Genomic DNA, 24,553 nt, shown 5'->3' with positions numbered 1-24,553 from the left:
GTGGCACATGCCCTGTTAACTCCTTTAGATATGCCCCAGGTTGCACCCATTCTCATGGTACCATGGTACGATTTGTTTCTGTAGGGTCACATGCTGCCTCAACATTATCTAAGATAAGATTGTCAGTACTGAGGTAAGGCTATTGCCATTTCCTATATAAGGCATATGTATCTCATAATTAGTTTATATGGGGTAATTTCTACTATTATGGCCTTCTATGGCCAATTGATGTGTATGGATAACACAACAGTGTACTTTTTACCTAATTTTCACTGAGATTACATTTTAATTTTTGTAACAGTGAGTCTGTGTTACTATGGCAGCCAGGACGCTATTAAAGTCCTGGTTGCCATAGTAGGAGCGGGGAGCGGGGGAGCGGTATACTTACAGTCCGCGCGGCTCCCGGGGCGCTCCAGAATGATGTCAGAGCGCCCCATGCGCATGGATGACGTGCCATGCGATCACGTGATCCATGCGCGTGGGGCGCCCTGATGTCACTCTGGAGCGCCCCGGGAGCCGCACAGACGGTAAGTATGCTGCTCCCCCGCTCCCCGCTACACTTTACCATGGCTGCCTGGACTTTAGCGTCCCGGCAGCCATGGTAACCATTCAGAAAAAGCTAAACGTCGGATCCGGCAATGCGCCGAAACAACGTTTAGCTTAAGGCCGGATCCGGATCAATGACTTTCAATGGGCATTAATTCCGGATCCGGCCTTGCGGCAAGTCTTCAGGATTTTTGGCCGGAGCAAAAAGCGCAGCATGCTGCGGTATTTTCTCCGGCCAAAAAACGTTCCGTTCCGGAACTGAAGACATCCTGATGCATCCTGAACGGATTTCACTCCATTCAGAATGCATTAGGATAAAACTGATCAGGATTCTTCCGGCATAGAGCCCCGACGACGGAACTCTATGCCGGAAGAAAAGAACGCAGGTGTGAAAGAGCCCTAACACAGGATTTTGTTTTCAAGCATGGCTCCATGCAGGTAAAAGTAAGATAATGCAGTCATTTGCTGTGTTAAGATAAATAAGGAATTACATTTATTTAAAAAGGCATATCTTACATTTTCATGTATTGAACTCTGGCGTTTATCTAACATAAAATATTCTTGGTCAAAAGTTCTATATGCAACATAAAATCAATAAGACTTAAAAGACATAATTTAACACAAAAGTACCTTAAAACTGTATTCCATATCATTAGGCATAAATCCATATCCATCAGACTAGAACCAAGTTAACTATTCGCATCTGTCTAGTTATTTATCAATAGGCTTGATAATCACATACACAGGGGAGCATTTTGCAGATTATGGTTAGACAGAAATATAACAATAAAATAGGATATGTACAATAAGAAAGAAATATATATACCTCTTTTTTAATTAAACATTGGCTAGCTCTAATAAACTGTATGCATGATGAATTGTAGCCCATGTTGTAATGCATTGCTAGGGTGCTGGAGGACAATCTAGAGTAGATAGGGGAGTATAACCTTTTTGTTTTTATGAAATTTATCCTTTCTACTTCTCAATACTTTATTGGCCATAGACAAACCAATGGATAGTTATGGTCATTGGCAAACTCAAACTTTACAAATGCCATGAAAATTCCAAAGCAGTTCATATAATCTTGAGTCCCAGCAAGCAGAGGGTCTTTGAGGTGGGGACATCAATTCACCAAGAACTGGAAGTTTCCAGTGAGCTCTATCAGCCAGCCTATAGAGGTCATTGCCAAGATTCTGGGTAAGGATATAACAGTTCCTGGTCTTCCAGCCTACAGCTTTTTTCGAACACAGCAGTGACCATCAAATGATTGTCCTGGGAGGATCTATCAATACAAATCAACACTGTTCACACAGGAATACTGCACAAGACTTTCTGATATGTCAGTCCCACTACGAGAAGTATATAGTCAGTATTCTTTCTTGTGGACATCAATGGTTTTCCTAAAATAAAGAACAAATACAAAGATATTTAGATATATCGGTAAACATTCTATTAAATGTGTTGTCTGGTATAACCCCCTATAAACCCATATACCTTATTGTAGCATTCTGAGGCAATGTGAACATTCCCTTTATTACGAAGCAAAGCAATCGAGAACTGGCAAAATCCACCAAACTTATCAGACTTTGCTCATCAAATGAGTATTTATTTTCCAGTCCCCACAGCAATAGCATATGATCATGGTGAATTCCAGTATCAAGACTACCATGCCATCTGCTTGTTTTTGAGGACTTTCATTATAAAATGGGGTTCTCCAAATCAGAAAATCTCTGTCCTGGATTGGAAAATATATATTTTCTTTTTTTACCCATAACCAGCACCACATCTGTCCATGGGCTATGTGTGGTATTGCAGGGTAGTCCCGCTTACTTGAATCGGGGATAAATTGCAAGACATGGTCCATGTGTTACGTCAGCGGCCCGTGCCCGCCACTGCCCCGCTACTGCCGCTCCACTCACCCTGTGTTTTCTGAAGTTCCAGCGCTCTGGGTGCTGGTATCTGGTGTGTCTTTATTTTTTAATTTTTTTTATTAACAATTTTTATTGTTTTATCAAGTAGTTATAAGTAGCCATACAATAAGTACTTTCAAGTAAGACCATAAAAATTGTAGTTACAGGCGAAAGTAGCAGACATATATCTTGACCGGAATAGTATCTGGTGTGTCTTTTGGGGGTATTCTTCATTGTACCTCACATCATCTGCAGTATTGCAAGTGTTAAACCCTCCTTTGGCTCTGTGTGCAGTTGCTAGGGTGTTATGTGTTAATCAGCTTCTGCTAAATATTTATTAATGATTTTGTAGAAGGCTTGCACAGTAAAATATACATTTTTGCAGATGACACTAAACTGTGTAAAGTAATTAACACGGAAGAGGACAGTATACTACTACAGAGGGATCTGGGTAGATTGGAGGCTTGGGCAGAGAAGTGGCAGAGGTTTAACACTGACAAATGTAAGGTTATGCACATGGGAAGGAATAATGCAAGTACATACTAAATGGTAAAACACTGGGTAACACTGACATGGAAAAGGACCTAGGAATTTTAGTGAACAGCAAACTAAGCTGTAAAAACTAGTGTCAGGCAGCTGCTGCCAAGGCCAATGAGATAATGGGTTACATCAAAAGCGGCATAGATGCCCGAGATGAGAACATAGTCCAACCACTATTCAAATCGCTAGTCAGACCACACATGAAGTACTGTGTACAGTTCTGGGCTCCCGTGGTGGTAATCATAATTACCTGATCACCGCCGCTGGGTTCCAGCTCCATTGCTGCCCTGCCAGCACTGCAGGTCCTGGGTCTTCCTGCGTGAACATTCATTTTGATGTTGGTCATGTGACCGCTGCAACCAATGACTGGCCACAGCATTTATGTGTCACCCATGTGACACATTTAAGGACTTGTATGATGATTATAAAGAAAACCTGAAATCTTGGTGGGAGACACGTACCCTAGAGAATTATATTAAGAATAGGATCATACCAAAGGGTCTGAGGATCCGAATAGTCCCTGCTTTAAGATCTAGCTCCCCACAATTATTGGAGAAATGGGAAAAAGAATCAATTGAGAGTTCTATCAGATTTATGAGAATACTTTTAGAAGAGGAGAAAGAAATCCTCAGCAACACGTGCAGTAAACTAAATAAACAAATTGAACTAGCACTAACATTAAAAAGTGATCCTGACTTTAATAGGAGGGAGACCACTCTACAAATCGGTCGAATACTTTCAAACACAGTTGAAAAAAAGAAAACATAGACAGTTTATTACTGATCTTACTACCTTCAGGGAGAAAAAAGCGTTTGACTTTCTAAAAGAAAAATCTGAAGTTAGAGGTATCGAGGACTCTAGCACAGATATTGATTCCTCTGATACCGAGAGGCTTACAAGGGCTAAGGTACCTAATAGAGGACGGAATAGAGGTGGTTTTTGGCCTAGAGGAGGAAGGGGATGGCAAAGAAATGGCAGGGGATATGCCTCCTCCTCATCGGATACTGTTGCTGCTGGGGGGGCATCTCTTGGTTTTTTAGAGAAAAGAGGGGAGGACCAAGTAGGCCCACCCTATCATTTGAGGGACAGAGACCCTACACAGAAGGAGAAAAAACGCAAATAGAGGAAAAATGTATCATCAATCTCACAAATAGAACATTGACACCTTATGAATTACAGGTTCTCTGTACCCACTGTGAATTTTGACACATACTCATGGATAAAAGATTTAAGCCTCTTCACATGAAAATTGAAGTGGCATAAGTTTTATAAAAATAATGATAGGGAAGAGTGCACTCAGTCCAATGGACTGTCTCGAAGATACGAGACTCCTTCTATCAATAAGTGAAGGTCCAACCCAACAAGATGGATTGGGCCCTTTCATGGACCTACATCCCAAAAGTACAAGGAGGCCCCCCACAGGAAAATTCTGCAATTGATATTTTCTCAAGGTTAGTAACTCAAGAAATAGAGAAAATACGTCCACAGAGAGATCAGGAATTGAATCTGACAAGGGGAGAGAGGGAAGCCCTTAATGAATTGCGAAGGGATAACAATATTGTTGTAAAACCCTCTGATAAAGGAGGAAATATAGTAATAATGGATCATTCCCTTTACAGTGGGATGTGTGGCTCCCTCCTTGATGATACCAAATGCTATGGCCGTTTTCAGAGCGACCCCTCAGATTTATTTATGGATGAACTGAACCGGATCCTAATTGAGGCCTTTGAGGATAAATTGATCCCCTCTGAGGAACTGAAATTTATGACTCTGAAAAACCCACAAATCCCAACATTCTATGCACTCCCAAAAATCCATAAGGGAAGAGACTCTCTAAAAGGAAGACCAATAGTGTCAGGGATACATTCACTATCCCAAAACACTAGTATCTACATTGACAAAGTCCTTTGTATCATCGTTGCCCTCTTACATCAGGGATATAACTGATCTATTGTTGATCCTTAAAAATTCAGGATACTGCTGTGGAGGAGAGCACCTTTTTGGCCTCCATAGATGTTGAGGCCCTCTACAGCAGTATACCCCATGAATGGGGAATGAAGGCGGTACTCTCTTTCTTAGAGACCAGGGGTATCCAATGCAGGGCTCATAATGCATTTATTTTATCCCTCCTCAGGTTATTATTATTATTATTTATTATTAAAGCGCCATTCATTCCATAGCGCTGTACATGTGATAGGTTTGTTCTAACCCATAATTTCCTTTTGTTTAAAAATGTGTTCTACCACCAGCTCAGGGGCACCGCGATGGGTAGCCCCTGTGCACCGACCTACGCGAATCTGCTCCTGGGCTGGTGCGAGGACAGTCTGGTCTTTAGTGACCTGGAGGAGCCCTGGACCACCCACATTATCTTCTGGGGAAGATATATCGATGTTCAGGTCATTTGAGGTCTCCTTCAGGTCATTTGTCACATCTTTAATCAAAACCCCATTGGACTACGATTTACATGTGAGATCAGCAACAGGGAAATCTCGTTTTTAGATGTAAAAATCTCAAAAAGGAAGGGTGTGCTATGTACTGAGACCTTCAGGAAGCCTACGGCTACTAACAGTTTGTTACATTGGGGGAGTTTTCACCCGAACCCGGTGAAGAAGGGTATCCTAAATGGCCAGTATATCCGAATTAGAAGGAACTGTACAAGCACATCTACTTTTTTTTACACAATCAAGGGACTTAAGGGACAGATTTCTGAGGAGAGGATACCCAGATGAGACACTTAGAAAAGCCTTCAAGCATTCCATGGCCACGGATAGAAACCAATTCTTGGGGCCCCCGAAAAAACAAAAAGAACCGCAAGAGAGGGTAATAAGAGTGATCGGGACATGCGATAATGCTCATGAGAAAGTATTCGAAATTCTCAGGAGATACTGGGGCATTTTATGAACTGACAGGGATTTGATTGATGTACTCCCACCGAGACCAGCTATTACTTTTAGAAGGGGGAAATCCATTAGGAACCGTCTGGTACATAGTCTATATACAATACCAAAGACTGAAGGGACGTGGCTAGATAGGAGACCGTTGGGAATGTTTAGATGCAGTGGGTGTGTGGCTTGTCCGTTCATCACTGCATCTAAAACATTTAGAAATGTCTCGACCGGACGAGTCTATGAGATCAGGGACTTTGCCAACTGCAGAACGTGTGGTGTGGTATATTTGATTACCTGCCAATGCCCCCTCAACTATGTGGGAAGACGAAGAGGGAACTGAGGAGGAGGGTTGGGGAACATTTAGGAGATATTAAACACAGACGTGATAAACCGGTGGCCAACCATATTCACGAATTCCATGGAGGAAATGCAAATTCCCTAAGCTTTCAGATTATTGAGGTTATCCCGTCCTCACCACGGAAGGGTGATTGGGATAGGAGGATACTACAAAAAGAATGTCAATGGATTTATAGATTAAAGACATCTAGTCCTGATGGCCTAAACAAACAATTATCGTTTGGGTGCTTTCTGTAGTGAGTGAAGATATTCTATCCTCCCATATGCATGACCCTCCCTCTATTAATAACGAACTCCCTTTCCCCCTCTGGAGTTCTCTCCAATCCCCCTCCTTTTGTTTTCCAGTTGTTAAATAGGGTCTGTACATTCGAAATGAGTGCCATACTTCTATATATCGGATCGCAAGAGATCCAAGATGTTATATCAAAACGATGATGATATCATGGTCTCACCATGGTTTATAATGTGGGCAATATTGTGAGTTTAGGTGTTTCTAGACCTGGATGCACTACTTGAGTGTTATTATGGCCTCTTCTTCCCCCCAAAATCCCTCCATCTCCCCCTATCCTCCCCTCTCTCCCCTCAAGGCTTATCTTCTCCTATAGTATATTTGGGAATTTTTCATCTGTGATCATCAGGAGACAAAATGGGTAACCTTTGAATATGTATACAGTACAGACCAAAAGTTTGGACACACCTTCTCATTCAAAGAGTTTTCTTTATTTTCATGACTATGAAGGCATCAAAACTATGAATTAACACATGTGGAATTATATACATAACAAACAAGTGTGAAACAACTGAAAATATGTCATATTCTAGGTTCTTCAAAGTAGCCACCTTTTGCTTTGATTACTGCTTTGCACACTCTTGGCATTCTCTTGATGAGCTTCAAGAGGTAGTCCCCTGAAATGGTCTTCCAACAGTCTTGAAGGAGTTCCCAGAGATGCTTAGCACTTGTTGGCCCTTTTGCCTTCACTCTGCGGTCCAGCTCACCCCAAACCATCTCGATTGGGTTCAGGTCCGGTGACTGTGGAGGCCAGGTCATCTGGCGCAGAACCCCATCACTCTCCTTCATGGTCAAATAGCCCTTACTTTCAAAGTTTTCCCAATTTTTCGGCTGACTGACTGACCTTAATTTCTTAAAGTAATGATGGCCACTCGTTTTTCTTTACTTAGCTGCTTTTTTCTTGCCATAATACAAATTCTAACAGTCTATTCAGTAGGACTATCAGCTGTGTATCCACCTGACTTCTCCTCAACGCCACTGATGGTCCCAACCCCATTTTTAAGGCAAGAAATCCCACTTATTAAACCTGACAGGGCACACCTGTGAAGTGAAAACCATTTCAGGGGACTACCTCTTGAAGCTCATCAAGAGAATGCCAAGAGTGTGCAAAGCAGTAATCAAAGCAAAAGGTGGCTACTTTGAAGAACCTAGAATTTCAGTTGTTTCACACTTGTTTGTTATGTATATAATTCCACATGGGTTAATTCATAGTTTTAAAGCCTTCAGTGTGAATCTACAATTTTCATAGTCATGAAAATAAAGAAAACTCTTTGAATGACAAGGTGTGTCCAAACTTTTGGTCTGTACTCTAGGTCTACCTGGTACCCTAATTGAGCTTTGTTTATTGGTTGTGCGCTTTAATTTATTCCTAACAATATGGTCTGATTGATGGAACGCAGGAATATTCCAAAGATGCGGCGTACATGATAGTTCAGGTCTTTGGAACGCACGGATGTGACGTAGCTTCTGGTCTCCGAGGCGCTCGGCGTTGATGTAACTTCCGCTCTGTGGAACGCATCTGCGTTCCAGAGCGGCGTCACATGAGATGGGGTGACGCGGCATCCGGCTCAGAGGCGCTCCTTGATGACCTAATGTCCGCTCTGTGGAACGCATATGCATTCCAGAGCGGTGTCCTTTCTTCTCTTTCAGTATATCTGTCTACATGGATATGTATCGTACGTAATTAGGAACGAATAAGCACAGAGAAGGTCTATGTTTGTTATAGAAACCATGTATTTTCATAATATTGGAGGGGAATGAAAGAGATAGTCTGATGTGTGGGTGGGGGAGTGGGAGGAGAGCATTTAAGGCGCCAGTTTAAAACCAGAGCTGAGACACCTGACATCCCAAAAGCCTGCATCCTGGCTCAAGTCTCCCAGAGGGTCCTGATTGAGGGGCACTGAGTGATAGTCTCCATTGTGAGACTGAAAGCTAAGTATAATTTATCCCCTGACGAACCGGTCGTTATATTCATGTTTACTTTGGTTGTCCTTTAGTGTGATACTTGTATGTACTCAGCATTCTGTTACTTTTAACTCCCTTTCCTTAATAAGGTAGGGTTCAACAGGGGCATATAGATTAGGTACGAGGACAGGGAACCCCTATCATCAAGGGGTGTCCCTGGGTTGAGATTTAGGAAGGGACGCATAGAGAGAAATAGGTTCTATCAATTGTTCTTATCGTTTACTCCCATGCTGCGTTGCCCTATAAGATGTATCAGTGATATTATCATCACATTCTTCCTCACCACATCCCTCGCAACATAAGCACCCTGCTACCTTCAAACCAAGAATACTGGGCTATTTCAACAAACCGTGAGTAACCCTGGAAGACTGCCTAAACTATATGCTGATCTGAGATAACTAGTATTTATTTTGTATACATGTTGTGTCTTGACCCATTAGGTCTGAGCTTGATCTGAGCTTATGTTTTTAAGAGACTATTAAAAGGTATATTTTATATTTTTGGGAAGGTGTTCTGGATTTTTCTGATTTATACCTCCCTGTGTTTCTATATGCTGCTGAGGCGGTTTTTGTGTTGCTGGGTGACACGTCACCGTTGTGGTATGTCACTGGATGCAGCAGTCACATGAACCCCTCAAGTCGGACATTGATGTGGGGAGACCCGGGACCTGCAGAGTTTTAGGCAGTGATAGGGCTGGAACCTAGAGGCAGGGGTCAGGTAAGTATGATTACCACTGTGGTTCTGCCACACTGGGGGGCGTCTGTAGCAAATGTTCCCAGGGGTGAACAACTCCTTTAATGGATACCTATCATTTTGACAAATTTATGACATGCCATAGTGAATCCGCCAACTTGTGCAGCATAGTGCAACACTATGAACCATTTAATATTGTTTAAAAAATTGACATATAAACGGGGAAAATGATTTATCTTTTACATTAACTGAATGGGTCAAAAAACAAGATATGCATGAGTGATATATATAGGAGTGGAAGTAAAGTTGTGTAAATTAATAAAACCAAGACCACTAAGTATGAGTGAAATTTTCTTCTTTTTCTTTGTGTCTCTCCATTTCCACTCCTTTATATAAGGGCGGTGGGGTCAGAAGGCCTTATGAGATAGCTCTTTATGTGAGGAATATGTGTTTGGCAATTTGGTCTAAGTATAATTTTTAACTTATTTTTAATAAAAAGAACTAAAAGTTTAAAAGTAAAATGTACATATTTTTCATTTTACATACAGAATATTGTCATCTTTGTAATACCTCTTGTTTATGTGCTTTCTCTTGCTGATGGATACCATTGGCAGAACCTGAGTTTCCAGTCACCTATCATAAATGGCAAAAAAAATCAAATACAATAATTCAGCTATCAGTAGATACAAAGTTGCTCCATACATTTTTGAGGTGGCAAAGTAAACAATTAAGAATTAATTAAGATACAATGAGAGAGATGTTACTGCTCAGAAAACATTATAGCGATACTTGCTAGAGAGTTTGCAGCTCACAAATATGGTAGAAACAACCACATTAGTCTTGTGAAAAGATACATTTCCAAAAATGTCATACTTCCAGATTTGCCTTATTGATCTGCAGCATCTGGAGGATAAGACTGTGTTCAATATGATTTAGAGTCCTCATTAAAGGTCCTTTACATGGGACAATTATTGGGCTGATTATCTGAAATTAACTTTCGTACAAACGCTCATTCTCAATAATTGACACATGTAAAAACATTGTTAATACGGACACCAAAATTGTTCCTAGGCAGCAGATCGTCCTGTGTATACTGCTGCCAGGCCAGAAACAATTAATCTGTATGTGGATAAGTGATCACAGGTGCAATAGTTCATCCTCATACAGTGGAGGTGATTGGTGCATGTAAATGAGGCTCTCACCACCTCTGAAGACCAGACAATTATTGGGAACAAACAGTCAATGAGTCTGGTGGGTATTCTGGTAACATCCTGCAATACCGGATCCAGAGAGCTCTGGTAGGTTGTTCTCTGCAGGAACAGCATGCCAGAACTATGAACGGAAGTGTAAAAAAAAGCCTTACATTACGGACACCAATGGCATCCAGCAGACCCAACTGACTATAATTGTTAATGTACAAGATGTAATGTTATATACATATTAAGTATATTAGGACTTTGGCTCACGTGTATTCATGTCTGTTTCTTGCACTTTTTTACTCAAAAATAGTGTCTAAAAAACGCTTGGCCAGGATTTAGACACATTTATTAAATGTGACTTTTTAAAAAGTCATAAAATTGTCACATCTCTACTTAACACAGACCCTGGGGTGGAAAAAGTTGTGTTACTTTAGCCATTGTAAAAGTTTGATGTAACAGATTTATGAAAGAAGGGAATTTGCATCCTTAAAAGTGTCACAATACTTCGATAATGTAGTCTAGTTTTAAAAGGGTATTCTGGTTAGAACAAGTTATCCCCTATCAACTGGATTGAGAATAGCTGTTAGGTCACTGGGGGTCCGACTGCTGGGACCCCAATTGATCACGAGAATGGAGGAGACTTGCTTAAGCATACACATTACTGCTCAATTTAAAGTCTATAGGACTGCCAGAGATAGCGCCGTTCTTCGCTTTCCCCTGCAATCCCATAGTGATGAATGGAATAGTTGTCCGCATGCTTGAACAGTGCTCCATTCAAATGGGGAACGTTCTCTCTATCTGTGTGGTTCAAACACTTGGACGCTTACCAGTCTAACAGTGACTCCCTATCTAGTGGATAGGGGATCAAGTGTTCGAACCAAAATACTCCTTAAACTTAGAAACTGACTACCTTCCCCGTCCCCCTCCTTTCTTTCTATCTTCTTTCTTTTTGTTTCTTCCTTTCTCTCTGTTCCTCCTTTTTTTGTACTCTTTATAGTCTTTATTTTCTTATATTCTTTATGGTTTATTTTTTTACCTTCTCTGACTTCCACCAATCTTATTTAATGGCAGATTTTTGACAAGGTTAGAGATTACAGCTATACATCAGGAAATTGTAATCCCTAGTATGATGTAATACTAGTTTTGAATTATTTTCTGATTCATGTAATTCATCCATGTCTGCCATACGTCCCTTGTTGGGACACTGTAATGCCTATTGTATATGCCATGGATGTAAATCTGTCTTTATGATTAATAAAAACAAAGTTGACAAAAAATAAATAAATTAGAAACTGACTAAAATATGGGCTTTTGTCTTTGTATGCCCACTTGTTTTATTTTACCAGAATCATTGTTTCTGACAGTTTACATTTATATTTGAAAAACAGGAAAACAAGGCATATAAAAAATAAATATAAGGTGGATTGTGTGTGGCTGCATATGGTTGTGGATTCATGTATTTTTATATAGCCTATATCATTCTTTCTACATTGGATTGATATAATTGATCGAATGTTGACATGTAAGGGGGCACACCACACAGCGGTGGGGGACCAAGTAAAATAGCAGTTCAGTAATTATGGCAAAAGTAAAAACCTCTTGTAACAGCCTATTAGTTGGCAGCTATCACTGTATGGACGTTCCTGAACGCCCTTGCATAGATGGCAGGTACAGGAAAGGGAAGCCTACTGCCAGGGACTGTTGAGCTCCCCTTAGAGAAGGCAGGGATGTTTTTTTTTACCATTTACCATCACTAAGCAAAGTATATACAGATCAGGAAGCAGCAAAGCCTAGCGATCATGTAATCACTGGGGCTCGGGTATCTGCACAAGCTGCCTTAGTCAGAATCAGCTATGCTCTGCAGTGAGACTAAACAGTTTTGTAAATGTCTTTGGAAGCTGTATTCCCCCTGTAACTGGGGCTGATATGTCAGCCACAGTTACCGGAATTTTTTTTTTATATAAAAAAAGTTGTTTTGCCCAATGGGAGCAAAAAGTGTTAAAAAATATAAAAATAAACAAAAGAAAATAAAAAATCCCCCTGCCAATTATAAACTATATATCCCTCTATATTAAAATGACGGTTACAGAAAGGAGACATCATTTAAACAAGTATTTCAATTGCACTTTGTGCTATTAGAAAAAAAATAATATGTGAATTTTCTCCACATTTTCCAGTGTATGAAAATTAACAACAAAACAACTGCTATTTTAGCAAAAGATAATACAACTCTCTAGATAAATTATATAAAGACACCTGTTCACCTGAGCAGTAACAAGCCCACTTTTTACCAAACTGCTTGGGAACTGTGTAAAGGTTTTACCTGAAACTTTTCCGCACTGCTTTGCATGGCCTCCATTAGCTTCTCTGTTTGTTGACCTTGGTCAAGAGCTATTCGAAGAGCATCTTCAGTGCTGACTAACCGTTGCTGTAACCTTAGCAGCTCTGATTCCGAAGCTGGGTCTATTAGGGAGTATCTCCTGTGATCTGCCCCTGATTTCTCTTTATCCTGATGTAGAAAAATAAACTTGATAAAATAGGCATCTATGGCATATAATTTAAAGATTAACTAAACTTTTATTATACTTTATTTAAATATGTTCAAAATGGCCTAAAAATCATTTTTTATATACTTTATTAACAGATTTTTCTGTTTTACTAAGCTAATAGGCACCTAAAGTCCTGGGTACCTATCACACTTTAGATTCAGTATATGACTTGTTAGCGGTGTATAGATTTCACTGTATTGGAGCAATGGGGACTGCAGCGAACATTATATGGGCAAGAGCTCACATCACTGCTCCTGCCTGTGCCCCCTTAGCATGGCTAAATCCTGACATATGACATCAGTACCCTGTAAGGATGAGCTATGCTAGGATTAGCTGAGTGAAGTGGGCTACTTTACTGCCTGTGCCTGCTCCGCTCAGTTCCAGTACGGTGGCATCCGTACACCACTGAAAAGTCAGCAATTTACAAATACTGAATCTAAAGCGCGATCGGCACCCAGGACGTTGGGTGCCTATTTGCTTAGTACAATGGCAAAATAAATTAATAAAGTATATTAGAAAAAGGCCATTAATACATATTTAAATAAAATTTTAGTTTAGTTAGTCTTTAAAGATGTTTTGTAGATATTTAGGTAAAAAATTAACTTTTTTTAAACTGAAAAAAGTAAAATATATGTTAAAAAACGGCGACAGATAACACGTTTTGTTTCTACTCACCAAAACCAGTAACTTATCTCTAAGTGCACTGATTTCTTCTTTCAATCTCTGCTCTTTTGATCTCCAGTCTGCTTTATGGACCTCTCGAATTAAGTCTTTCTCTGGTCCAGGAGAATGCCGATTGGCTTCGAGTAGTAAAGCTCTTAGTTCATTTAGACTCCTGGTATGTCAGTGACAAGCAGAAAATACAGGACAATCAAAATATTGCCGTATGGTGCTTACAAAGGTTATGTGCGCAAAACTAAAGCATTTCTGTACTACTCAGTTCTTCTTTTAAAGATTTTGGTTCAGTACTCAAACCTTCCACCAGGAGGTCCAGGTACATTCAGGGCCCACTGTGCCATCTGTTTCTGCCACTGCTTAGTTAAAAGATAAAAATCATTCTGTCTGCAGCTGCCAGTTGGGGTGCATGATTTATACAAATTTACACAGCTAGTATTCACTTCTACGGGCATTAAAATTCAAAAGCAATGCACTCCCATCCAGTGGAGTTCTATTATTGTTCTATGGCTGTGTAAAGGAAGAAGATGATTTGGAGCTATGATCCTTATAAAGATATTACATTGATCAGCAAAGAACTTTGGACCTATTTAAAAAAAAAATATTAATTCCAGACTTTACACTGAACTATAGATATATACTATTCACTTCTCAATCACTAAGAATTCTACAGTGGCATGCAAAAGTTTGGTCAAAATTACTGTTACTGAGAACAGTTAAGCAAGTTGAAGATGAAATGATCTCCAAAAGGTATAAAGTTAAAGATGGAAAAGGTTAGAAGAAACTGAGCACTTGTACGGCGCACTTCCCAGGAAGGATTTCTTGAACTGGTAAGTATTGTGTAGTGTATTCTTTATTTGGCAACGCATTTCAAGGATGTAAAGCCTGAAGAAAACAGAGGCGCTGCCGCTGTTTTTCTTTCTGTTTTGTTTTCATTATATAAAGTTAAAGATGACACATTGCCTTTGTATTTTAAGCTGAAGGTTTTACCATGGCCTTCACAGTCCCCTGATCTGAACATCATTGAAAATCTGTGGATAGACCTCAAAAGAGCAGTGCATTCAAGATGTCCCCGGAATCTCACAGAACTGGAATACTTTAGCAAGAAAGAATGGATGAAAATCCCTCCAACAAGAATTGAAAGACTCTTGGCTGGCTACAAAAAGCTGTGATACTTGCCAAGGGGGATGCTGCTAGGTACTAACCTTGCAAGTTGCACAAACTTTTGCTTCAGGCCATTTTCCTTTTTTGTTATTTTGAAAATGTAAAAGATGAAAAAAATATGTTATTGCTTAAAATACAATAAGGGAATGTGTCATTTTTAACTTTATGCCTTTTAGAGATCTTTTCATCTTCAACTTTCTATCTATCTATCTATCTATCTATCTATCTATCTATCTATCCCTATCTGTCTGTAGGAAGAGTAAATTAATGAGGTGTAAACTTTATTTTTCTGAATCAGATGGGACAAAGAGCTGTATGATACACAATCAATTGATGACACACAGGCTGATCTCAGCCTGAAATGTGTCGATCAATGATATAAAAAGTCCTTTGGTGCTGATTTAAAAGGCATTCAAAATGGGTAAATGCAAACTGTATGGGGAATGAATGATCATTAGTATAATTGTTCGGTCTGCATACAGTTTCCATATTGTTGGCAGCACACTAATCAATATCAAATCGGTGGAGGCCAGACACTCAACACACCTATTGATCAACTGTGAAAAGAGGACAGAGTAGGAAGAAGAAGGCTGTGTAGTGGCTGCACTTGTGGTAGTGCCGGGGTACTGCAGCTCATGGGGTCAAAGCCTTGCCAATATTGATGTCCTATCTGCAGGATAGGTTGTCGATATCTAAGTCCCGAAGCACCCCTTTTAAGTTCTCTTTTTTTATGTCTTAATTATTGTTTTTGTCACAGTAAAATAAATATCTTGCACCTTCAAAGTGGTAGGCATGTTGTGTAAATCCAATGGTACAAAAAACCCAAACTGCACTTTAATTCCAGGTGGTACTGAAACAAAACATCGTGGAGTGTAAATACTTTCGCAAGACACTGTTTCAATGAAAAATTTACACTGGTGTGTTATAAATACTAGGAATAAAGCAACCAATGAAAGTGACATTGCAAAAAGAATTCAGAGGTTGTCCAAGATCGGACAAAATCTAGCCAAGGGAGCAAATGTTATGAAAAAAAAAAGCTGACCCAGTAAATCCTTTTGTTCCATCACTGCTGCTTCAGTTTCCCCCACCAGGCTTTGTTGACATAAAATCATCTATGCAGACAGGGAAAGATGGCCCCCATGAGGAGGACCCAATGGGCAATGCTGGAAAGGCAGATCTACCGGGCAGAAATTGGGTATTTTGTTTATTCTATGGCATTTCATCCCTTTGGCTAGATTTTGTCCAATCTTGGATAATCCCTTTAAGTATGGGGTAATTTCACTTACCTCTCTTTCTTGAGTAGTTCTTGGCTGATCATGACCAGTTGGCCTGATGCATCATGGGACTTCCTGGAAAAAGCCTCTAGTTCCACTTCTAACTTTTTATTATGTTTTACTAATGAATCCATCTTCTTGTCACCTGATTTGCATTTGCTCTCAAGTGCTGTTGGTTACATGAAAAGATTACAAATATAATATTTTAGAATTCAGCATTTACAGAAATATAAATGCAATTAACTAGGACTAGTTTTAAGACAACCTGTCACCACAAAACACAGTGCAAACTGCAGGCAGCATGTTATAAAGCAGAAGGAACTGAGCAGATCAATATATAGTTTTGCGGGAAAAGATTCAGTATAAATTTATACAGTTAAATCTCTGCTTAAATCTCTGGTGTCAGTTGTACATGGAGGTCACCTTACCAGAGATTGATAGCATTATCTATGTAAGTGTGTATACAGAGATAGCTGTCAATCACTGATAGTTGTTCACAGGGGTGGTCTTAAGTGTTTCTTGGTGACAGGTTTATTTCTTTAAGGCCCCATGCACAGGACTGTCATGCCGCCTTGACTGTGTTGCGGACCACAAACCTCGGGTCCGTAAAATACGGGCACCGGCTTTGTGTTCTTCAATGGGTCCATGATCCGCAAGATGCAGCGAAAGATAGGACATGGTTTATCTTTTGCGACCTGGAAGCCCACGGTCTGCAGCATGGCCATGGTGGAACCACGGTCGTGTGTATGGGGCCTAAAATGACATACCACACCCATAATCTTAGCATGTCTCCTTCTTAGCAATATGTAGATATATTTCCTTTCCAGACAGTCCAAGCCAACCCAACATTAAGGAAAAGTAAATGTACAGGGAAAGCACTGGAAGCTTGCTATTTTAAAGGGATTTTCGGAGGGAAATATTTTATTTGAAAATAGGATCAGAGTGGCTTATAAAAACAAACCATCATTATTCACCTTACTAACCCCCTGTCGCTGCTATTTCACCGCTGCTACGGTCCTCATTCCTCTCTATTTCCTGGTCTTGGGCTTGCCATACAAGACTAGATTGGACTGCTCCCGGGTCACCACTGCGGGCAGTGATTGGCTGCAGGCAGTCAAAGCCATTTCCGGTGTGTTGAGCCCAAGACCAGACAGTAAAAAGGAGCATGGACTGGAGAAGTGACAAAACATCAGAGGCAGAAAAGGCTTATTTAACATGAGTGATATGGAATGAGTCAGGGTCTGTTTATGGAAAAACTGATGGTTTTGCACTCAAGTTCAATCAGTTTTGTCTGCAATTGCGTTCAGCGTTTCAGTATTTTCCACGTGAATGCCATCAGTTTTTGATGCGTTTTTCACACACGAGAAGTAAACCTGAAGAATAACACATAGCATCTTCTAGAAACCATCAGAGAAAAATGCATTGCATCCAGATGCCTTCAATTTTTCACACAAGGCCCTTTCATTTCTATGGGGCCAAGGAAGTGTGAAAAACGCATAATATAGAACATGCTGCAATTTTTCCTAAAAGCAGAGATGATCAGTGATAAATAATGGTAATGTGCATATACACACTGAAATGAATGAGTCAGGAGTTAGTCAGGATGCTATCTGTTCAAAATATGCATCGTATCTGGACAGAAAACTCGCTTGTGTGAAAGAGGCCTAATTACAGTTTATTTTTTTTAAATAGAATTTGTCCCCCAAAAAAAACCTTTAACTACCGTAACTATTTTAACAGCTTATATATACTAATATTTAAAGCGTAATTCAAGAAGGGAGCTAAGATATGTAGATTGTTAGGGGCACTAAATGACAAATTATAAAGTAAGCAGATGTTTTTATACTGTTCCTTTAAAGTCTGTTGCTAGCAGTTGCTGGAGGGGCACTTGCTAAGACAGAATGGCAATCATCACCATTTCAAGAGTAGTCAAAATGATCTTTTTCATAGTTACAGTGTGACTGATTTCTAAAATGAAAGGGCTCTTACTGTTACCAAGAATCTGACGGTAGGGTTTAGGCGCAGAGATAGCAATTATTACAGGGCTCTGGAGGCTAAGATACCCAAATGACCCCTCTACAATGTAAGAAGACACCAGTTTTATAAATGTCACAGTAGGTGGGTGACCTGTTACATATCTTGCATCAGGGGAGCTTGAAATTACTCCTCTGATCTGACATAGTATTCTAAGCAAAATTCCATTAATTTACAGATGCTGTAATTCCCCTTTTTTTTTCCTTTTGCGATGGTTCGGACTATGAAAGTTACCTAGCTGTAATATTAGGTATTACATCCTAGCTCAGTTGTATTTAAAATGATATAGAGAAATTATCCATAATAAAGTCGTAAACTTACCGTTTGTTTGAGCCCTCAAAGATTCAATATGAACAGACATGGATGATACCTCTTTTTCTCTTTTACTAAGTTTGAGCTGCAGATCTAAATACAGAGGGAGAACATGAAAATTGTGGCAACGTCTAGTTCAAACACTGCCATAAATTACTACTATTATTAAAAACACTTATATTAATATAATAATAATTACCATGAATAATTATGTGAACACTTAAAATTTTAACCCTCAACTGCTACCTAGATAAATGTTTTTGGAAAATAAAGGACTACACATAAATAAATATAGCATACTGCACCCACTGATTTCACATCTCAGACAGGCTACCCAACATTACACAGCAGCTGCTAGCTCTTCCACGCTCTGCCAAGCCTAAACTGTCACTGGCTATTAATGTCTGTAACAAGTCCACCGCTCACCGCTTTGTGGTTTATGTATGCACTTTCCATGCAAAATATTATTTACAATGTGCCTTCCTATATTGTAGTCAATCCCAATGCAATATACTAAAATGTTCTCTTTCCTCTTATCTAAAACAATAAAATTAAAATTCTAGCAAGTGTGAAATGTTCTATATTACCAAGCTTCCTGATAGCTATAAATGAGGATAAACCAGTACTGAATATGGTAGTGGCCAAGCATGGGATAATCCCTTTAGGCTAATTTTAAAGTCTGCTAAGATAAATGTATGGTAGGACACCTGAAGACCCGCTTGTATCTCTGCACGTTCAGCTTCACGTGTCATGACAGACTGCCCTGTCATTTTTAGACTGTTAATACTAGTACTGGGTTCCATTGGCTTTTGATGGCAATAATAGTATAGTCTCCATGGTTATTCTTTACATGGGAAACCAGACGGAGACCTGACATCCATTATAACGCAATGAAGCTCATCAGGATTAGTTGTGATCTGAAAATTGACCTGTCCTACCTGTCATGGTTCTGTTAAGAATAAAAATAAATAATACTAATAATAAAATTAAAATAATGATTAATATGAATAATCAATGTGAGACAAAGAGAAATGTCTAGTAAAAAAAATAGGAGAGGAGGCAAAATGAAAACCAAAATTCAGGTGAAAAATATACCTTCCACTGTCTTTTTCATTTTAATTTTTTCTTCTGAAACATCATTCGTTTCAATCATCTGCAAAACACAAAAAAGTACAATTATATCAGGTTCAACTGAACTTTTAGGTTTTGTGTTTTCTTCTGGGATTTAATTTGATGTCGCAATATCGCAAACTATGTATGTTCTAACTGCAAAAATGGAGCTCTGGTTTAATCTGGCATTTCATGACATGTTAAATGGCATTTGCAGTTTAGATGCCACCTTTCAGCTACAGGTTAAAAGGGTATTAGCTCAGGATGAAGTTTATGTTAATCAGGCAGTACTTCAACTGAATTTTGTTTTAAATTTCAAAATTCTCTACTGATTAATTCTAGAATACAGCATATACTCTGCTTTAAATCCCCTACATCTCTTTGCACATTTTTGCACTACTCTTTGTCATAGAGTTAAAGGGGTTGTCTCACTTCCACAAATGTAATTTATCATGTAAAGAAAGTTAATACAAGGCACCTACTAATGTATTGTGATTGTTCATATTGCCTCCTTTGCTGGCTTTATTAATATTTCCATGGCATAATACACTGCTAGTATCCAGGGGTTATGACCACCCTGCAATCCAGCAGCAGTGGCCGTGCTTGCACACTATAGAACAAAGTTCTGCACTATGCACACTCCCACAGTTCCAGCCACCAGAGAGGCCTGACCTTTTTTCCCATAGAGTGCAAGCACAGCCACTGCTGCTGGATTACAGGATGGTCGTAACCATAAAAACAAGCAGTGTATAATGTGATGGAAAAATGAATCAAACCGGAAAAAGACGCAATATGGACAATACATTAGTAAGTTCCTTGTATTAACTTTCTCTACACTACAAATGCTATTTGCTGAAGTGATGCAACCCCTTTAATGATAAAAAAAAAATTGGCTACCAACAGCCAATAGGGGAGCTCATTGAAAACAGTTGGCTATATGAAGGGATGTAATGGATTAACCCCTTGGCTACCGGAGGTTTTTTCATTTTTGCGTTTTCATTTTTCTTCCCTATTTTCCGTGAGCCATAACTGTTTTATATTTCCAGTCACATAGCTGTATGAGGGCTTATTTTTTGCGGGACTAGTTATGGCATAAAATGTGGTGGGAAGCATGAAGAAATTTCAAATGGGGTGGAATTGGAAAAAAACATAATCCCTCCACCGGTTTATGGGTTTTGTTCTCACGGCATTTCGTTTACAGCAAAACTGACCCATGCCCTTCATTCTCTGGGTCAGTACAATTACAACGATACCCCTATATGTACAGTTTTTTTATGTCTAAATAGTGTAAAAATTTATTTAAACTTTGAGAACATTTTGTTTTTTTTTACATCACCATATTCTGACCCCCATAACTTTTTTATACTTATGTCTACTGAACTGTTTAGGGGCTCATTTTTTGTGGAACAATCTGTACTTTTTATTGATACAATTTTGGAGTGTGTGTGAATTTTTTTGGGTAAGAGTAGCAATAAAAAAATGGCAAATCGGCCATTTTTAGCCTTTTTTCCGTTACGCCATATTGGATTTTTTTTTTCCTATTTTAGTAGTATGGGCGTTTTCAGTCGCGGTGATACCCATGATGATTATATATATTGTTATTTAGGTATTTATTTTTTCATTATACGGAAAGGAGGGTGATTTAAACTTTTATATATTTTTTATTTTTTATATATTTTTTTAACATAAAAAAAAAATTGTGATCATTTTGTGCCTCATATGAGTTTATTAATTATATTTTTAAATTTTTTATTTTGGTTTATCAAGATTCCTTGGTGGTGGCCTTGGTGCTGGATTTTATTGAGAGATAAGGGACGTTGTGCAGTCACTTCCCATTGAAATCAATGTCACAAAATGTCACCTAAACCTGTTATGGCTACACTCTGGAACTAAAGCTGTGGTAAAACTACAACTCCCAAGATGTACACTTGCTTGGTTGTTCCCAGAACTCCATAGAAATGAATAGAGCATGCTGGGAGTTGTAGTTTCACCACAGCTGGAGTGCTGGAGACTAGCTATCACTGATGTCTTAAACCAATGTTATTCTTACAGTATATGTTTGATTGAAAATACCATATATAGAATACAAATATGGCTTGATCATGGTTGATAAGTATCTTGATACACTTTTTAATGTAAATTTCATGCACTAATGTGATTAGTTTTACTAAAAATAGGGAAAAAAATCATAGTGTCCTACATTAGGATTTTGTGAAGAGTGAAGTGCCTCCATTGACTGTAATATGTTTTCCAAGACCAAAATTCTCTCCTGAAGTCTTTGGATCTCTTGGTTATTTCTGGTGTCTGCTTTCTGGAGAATGTCATAATCCTGCATTTTCTTTTCAGCAGCTGAAATCTGTTCTTTTAAGAAGGCAATGGCTTGTGTCTGGTCATTATAGTCAGCTTGCAGTTTCTGTAAGTTACACAATCGCTGCTCTGCCTCTCGATATTTGTCTTTCATATCCTGAAGCTCTTTGAGGTGTTGATTGGTTTTTGATTCTAGCTGTGTTTTCCAGTTGTTATTTCCTTCCTCAAGTTCATCCCTAATCTCCTGAAGTTTAGTTTTCAGAGTTTCCTTCTCTTTGATATGGACTGCTGTTTCAATCTCATTTTTAGCTTTCATGTTTTCAATTTCTAGTTGATGCTCCATTTTTTGACTTTCTACACTAGCTTTAAGCTCTACTATTTCTTTGTGTTGGGAGTCAGGACTGGTAACCAGGGAACCTTTCAAGTCTTGTAGAGATCTCTGGTGGTCAGAAACTAAACTGTCCAATTTAGACTTCCAACTGTCCATCATTCCAATATTCTCTTTTGTAGCCAGCTCAAGCTTTTTCTTCAACTCTCCAATCTCCTGGACATGCTTCTCATTTACGGCCTTTAGTTTTTCAATTTCTTGTTGATATCTTTTCATCTTTTCCTCATACTTATCTCTTTGCTGACTGCTTTCCTTCTGATGCTCTTTGCTAGCAGACAGAAGCTTGTCTCGTAAACGCAAGGCCTCAGTTTGAAGCTCAATTTTATGTTCTGGTAAGTCTGACTGACTAGAGTTCATTAAACAGTGCTGAAGGTCTTCAATCTCATTGCGTCGAAGGTTAAGCTCCTCTTCCAGCTGCTGAATCCGTGTCTGCTCTGCTACCGTTGTCTGCTGCATAAACAAAATTGGAATAAATGTTTTGTTTTATGTAGGACATTTTTGCAAGTAAAATGTCTAAATGCTGAAACTATATACAATCTTAAACAGTACAGTTTAGTGATTATATTTTACACCAAGGTTTAAAGTTTATTATAAATAAGTCAATTACTTTTACTGGCTTCAGTTTTACTCATTGTTATACTTGCTTCATCAAAGTTAGTAGACCATTACATAAAACCAATTCTATTTAAAACAGAATAAGCCCTGGTGTAAAAAGAATTTAGCATGGTGTAAAGCTTGGGTGTTAGAAGGTGTTTGTTAAGAAATAATAAGTGAATTGAAGTGAATATGGAGACTTAGATGTAAACTATATTTTGAAAGAAAATGGGAAAAGTTTCAGTTTTCTTATAGTGTCCAGCTTCATTGATACTAATATTCAGAGTGGTTGCAATTAATGCCAGAGTAATTAAAACAACCCTCCAGGTCCTGGGTAAAAATTTGACATGACAGTGGTATAGTTAACTTATCTAGTGCCCTCCTTTACATTCATTTTTCTGTAGATTTATCAAGTCTAGATCCCTTCTACATTCACTCAAAATAGCGGCTAACTTCTCAAACTACCCTATGCACAGTATGTACGCTGTGTTCTGTTCTTATGATGGGAGAGCGATGATTTCAGTTTTGATGATGGGGGAGTGTCTCAGACTATTATAGCACACAGAGGGAAAGGACTCACAGCAAAATTAATAAAAAGAAGAGCATCAAGTAGGTTAACTATGCATTTTTTGTCAAATTTTTACCCAGAATTGGAGAGTTACTTTAAGTCGTAATCCATTGCTTCAATGTAGTGTATTTTATGTACCTTTCATTAAGACTGGTGTCTGATTCCATATTTTGGAATCCACCGAAAACACTAATATGCCTGACAGAAATTGGTAGCTGGTGGAAGTCCCTGGGTCTTCATAATACCAACAAGCATGTTATTAAATCCTCAGGAGTAGGGTTTCAGTTCACACATGAATACATGATTTTTTTACATTTTTTATCTTCATATCAGGACTACTCAACTCTACTCTGACAGATCCCATGTGATCAATTGTTATGGCTGGGCAGAAAACTAAAGTTCATGAACAAGTGTGACACAATGTCCAGATATTGCACAATGAAAACGAAATTAAAACCAAAAGAAATTTGGTAAAAATGCAACCAATCTGTAGGATTAGAATACAAATCCTCAAAATAAAATCCTTTGCAAATATACATCTTCTTCTCTCTATCACTAGAAGTAGATTTTGTAGCTGTGTTAACTGTTATGCTGTGTAAGTAAAGTGTACATAAAACATAAATTCAAATATTTACATTGCAGAAACTAATGATGCCTCTACACTGCTCCATTGTCGGGCAGATTATCGGGAACGAACGTCCTGTGTAAAGGTGACGCAGATCACCTAATGAATGAGCAAAGCGCTTGTTCATCGGGTGAAATGATCTTTGGTGTGGACACCTCAAATTGAGGACTATCCTAAACCATCGTTTCTGGCCAGCAAATTGTGCTGTGTAAACAGAAACAATGAATTTGTATGAGGATGAGGGACAACAGTAGCCATCGCTCATCCTTATACTGTGGAGGTTATTGCTGCAGTAAATTAAGCCCTTCACCTCCACTGGTGAGCAAGCAATTGTTGGGAAGGAACACCTCCTCCCCGATAACTGCTGCTAGACGGTGTAGTGTAAATGCGCCTTCATTCCGAGAATCTGCCTGATAATTGGTTAGTGTAAATGTGCCATTAAGCCAAGTGAAACGATATACACAAAAGCATGAAAAAATGGTATCCTACTTTTATGACATGATACAGAATCTTTCATTGATCACTTACGGTAATGCAAATGAATGGCAGCAATTATGAAGTAATGT

The 24,553-nt window shown here is 38.9% G+C and overlaps 1 protein-coding gene across 3 annotated transcripts in view; it reads right to left on the bottom strand.

The window, feature by feature from the left end:
- Window positions 1-1,022: 1,022 nt before the first annotated feature.
- Window positions 1,023-24,553, bottom strand: part of CLIP2 (CAP-Gly domain containing linker protein 2) — a 141,379-nt gene continuing 117,848 nt past the window's right edge. For 2 of the 3 annotated variants that reach the window (XM_040424830.1, XM_040424831.1), the window contains 8 exons: window positions 21,706-22,650; window positions 19,491-19,548; window positions 18,405-18,488; window positions 16,062-16,218; window positions 13,612-13,771; window positions 12,711-12,896; window positions 9,759-9,821; window positions 1,023-1,946 (listed from right to left, as the gene is read on the bottom strand). In XM_040424830.1, the coding sequence (XP_040280764.1) occupies window positions 1,935-1,946; window positions 9,759-9,821; window positions 12,711-12,896; window positions 13,612-13,771; window positions 16,062-16,218; window positions 18,405-18,488; window positions 19,491-19,548; window positions 21,706-22,650 (1,665 nt within the window). In that variant the 3' untranslated portion in view covers window positions 1,023-1,934. The remainder of the gene's footprint in view (window positions 1,947-9,758; window positions 9,822-12,710; window positions 12,897-13,611; window positions 13,772-16,061; window positions 16,219-18,404; window positions 18,489-19,490; window positions 19,549-21,705; window positions 22,651-24,553) is intronic. The other variant, XM_040424832.1, reaches the window with a different exon arrangement.

Source organism: Bufo bufo, chromosome 3, assembly GCF_905171765.1.
Source record: "Bufo bufo chromosome 3, aBufBuf1.1, whole genome shotgun sequence".
Taxonomy (NCBI): Eukaryota; Metazoa; Chordata; class Amphibia; order Anura; family Bufonidae; genus Bufo; species Bufo bufo.
This window is presented reverse-complemented; position numbering and strand designations above follow the sequence as displayed.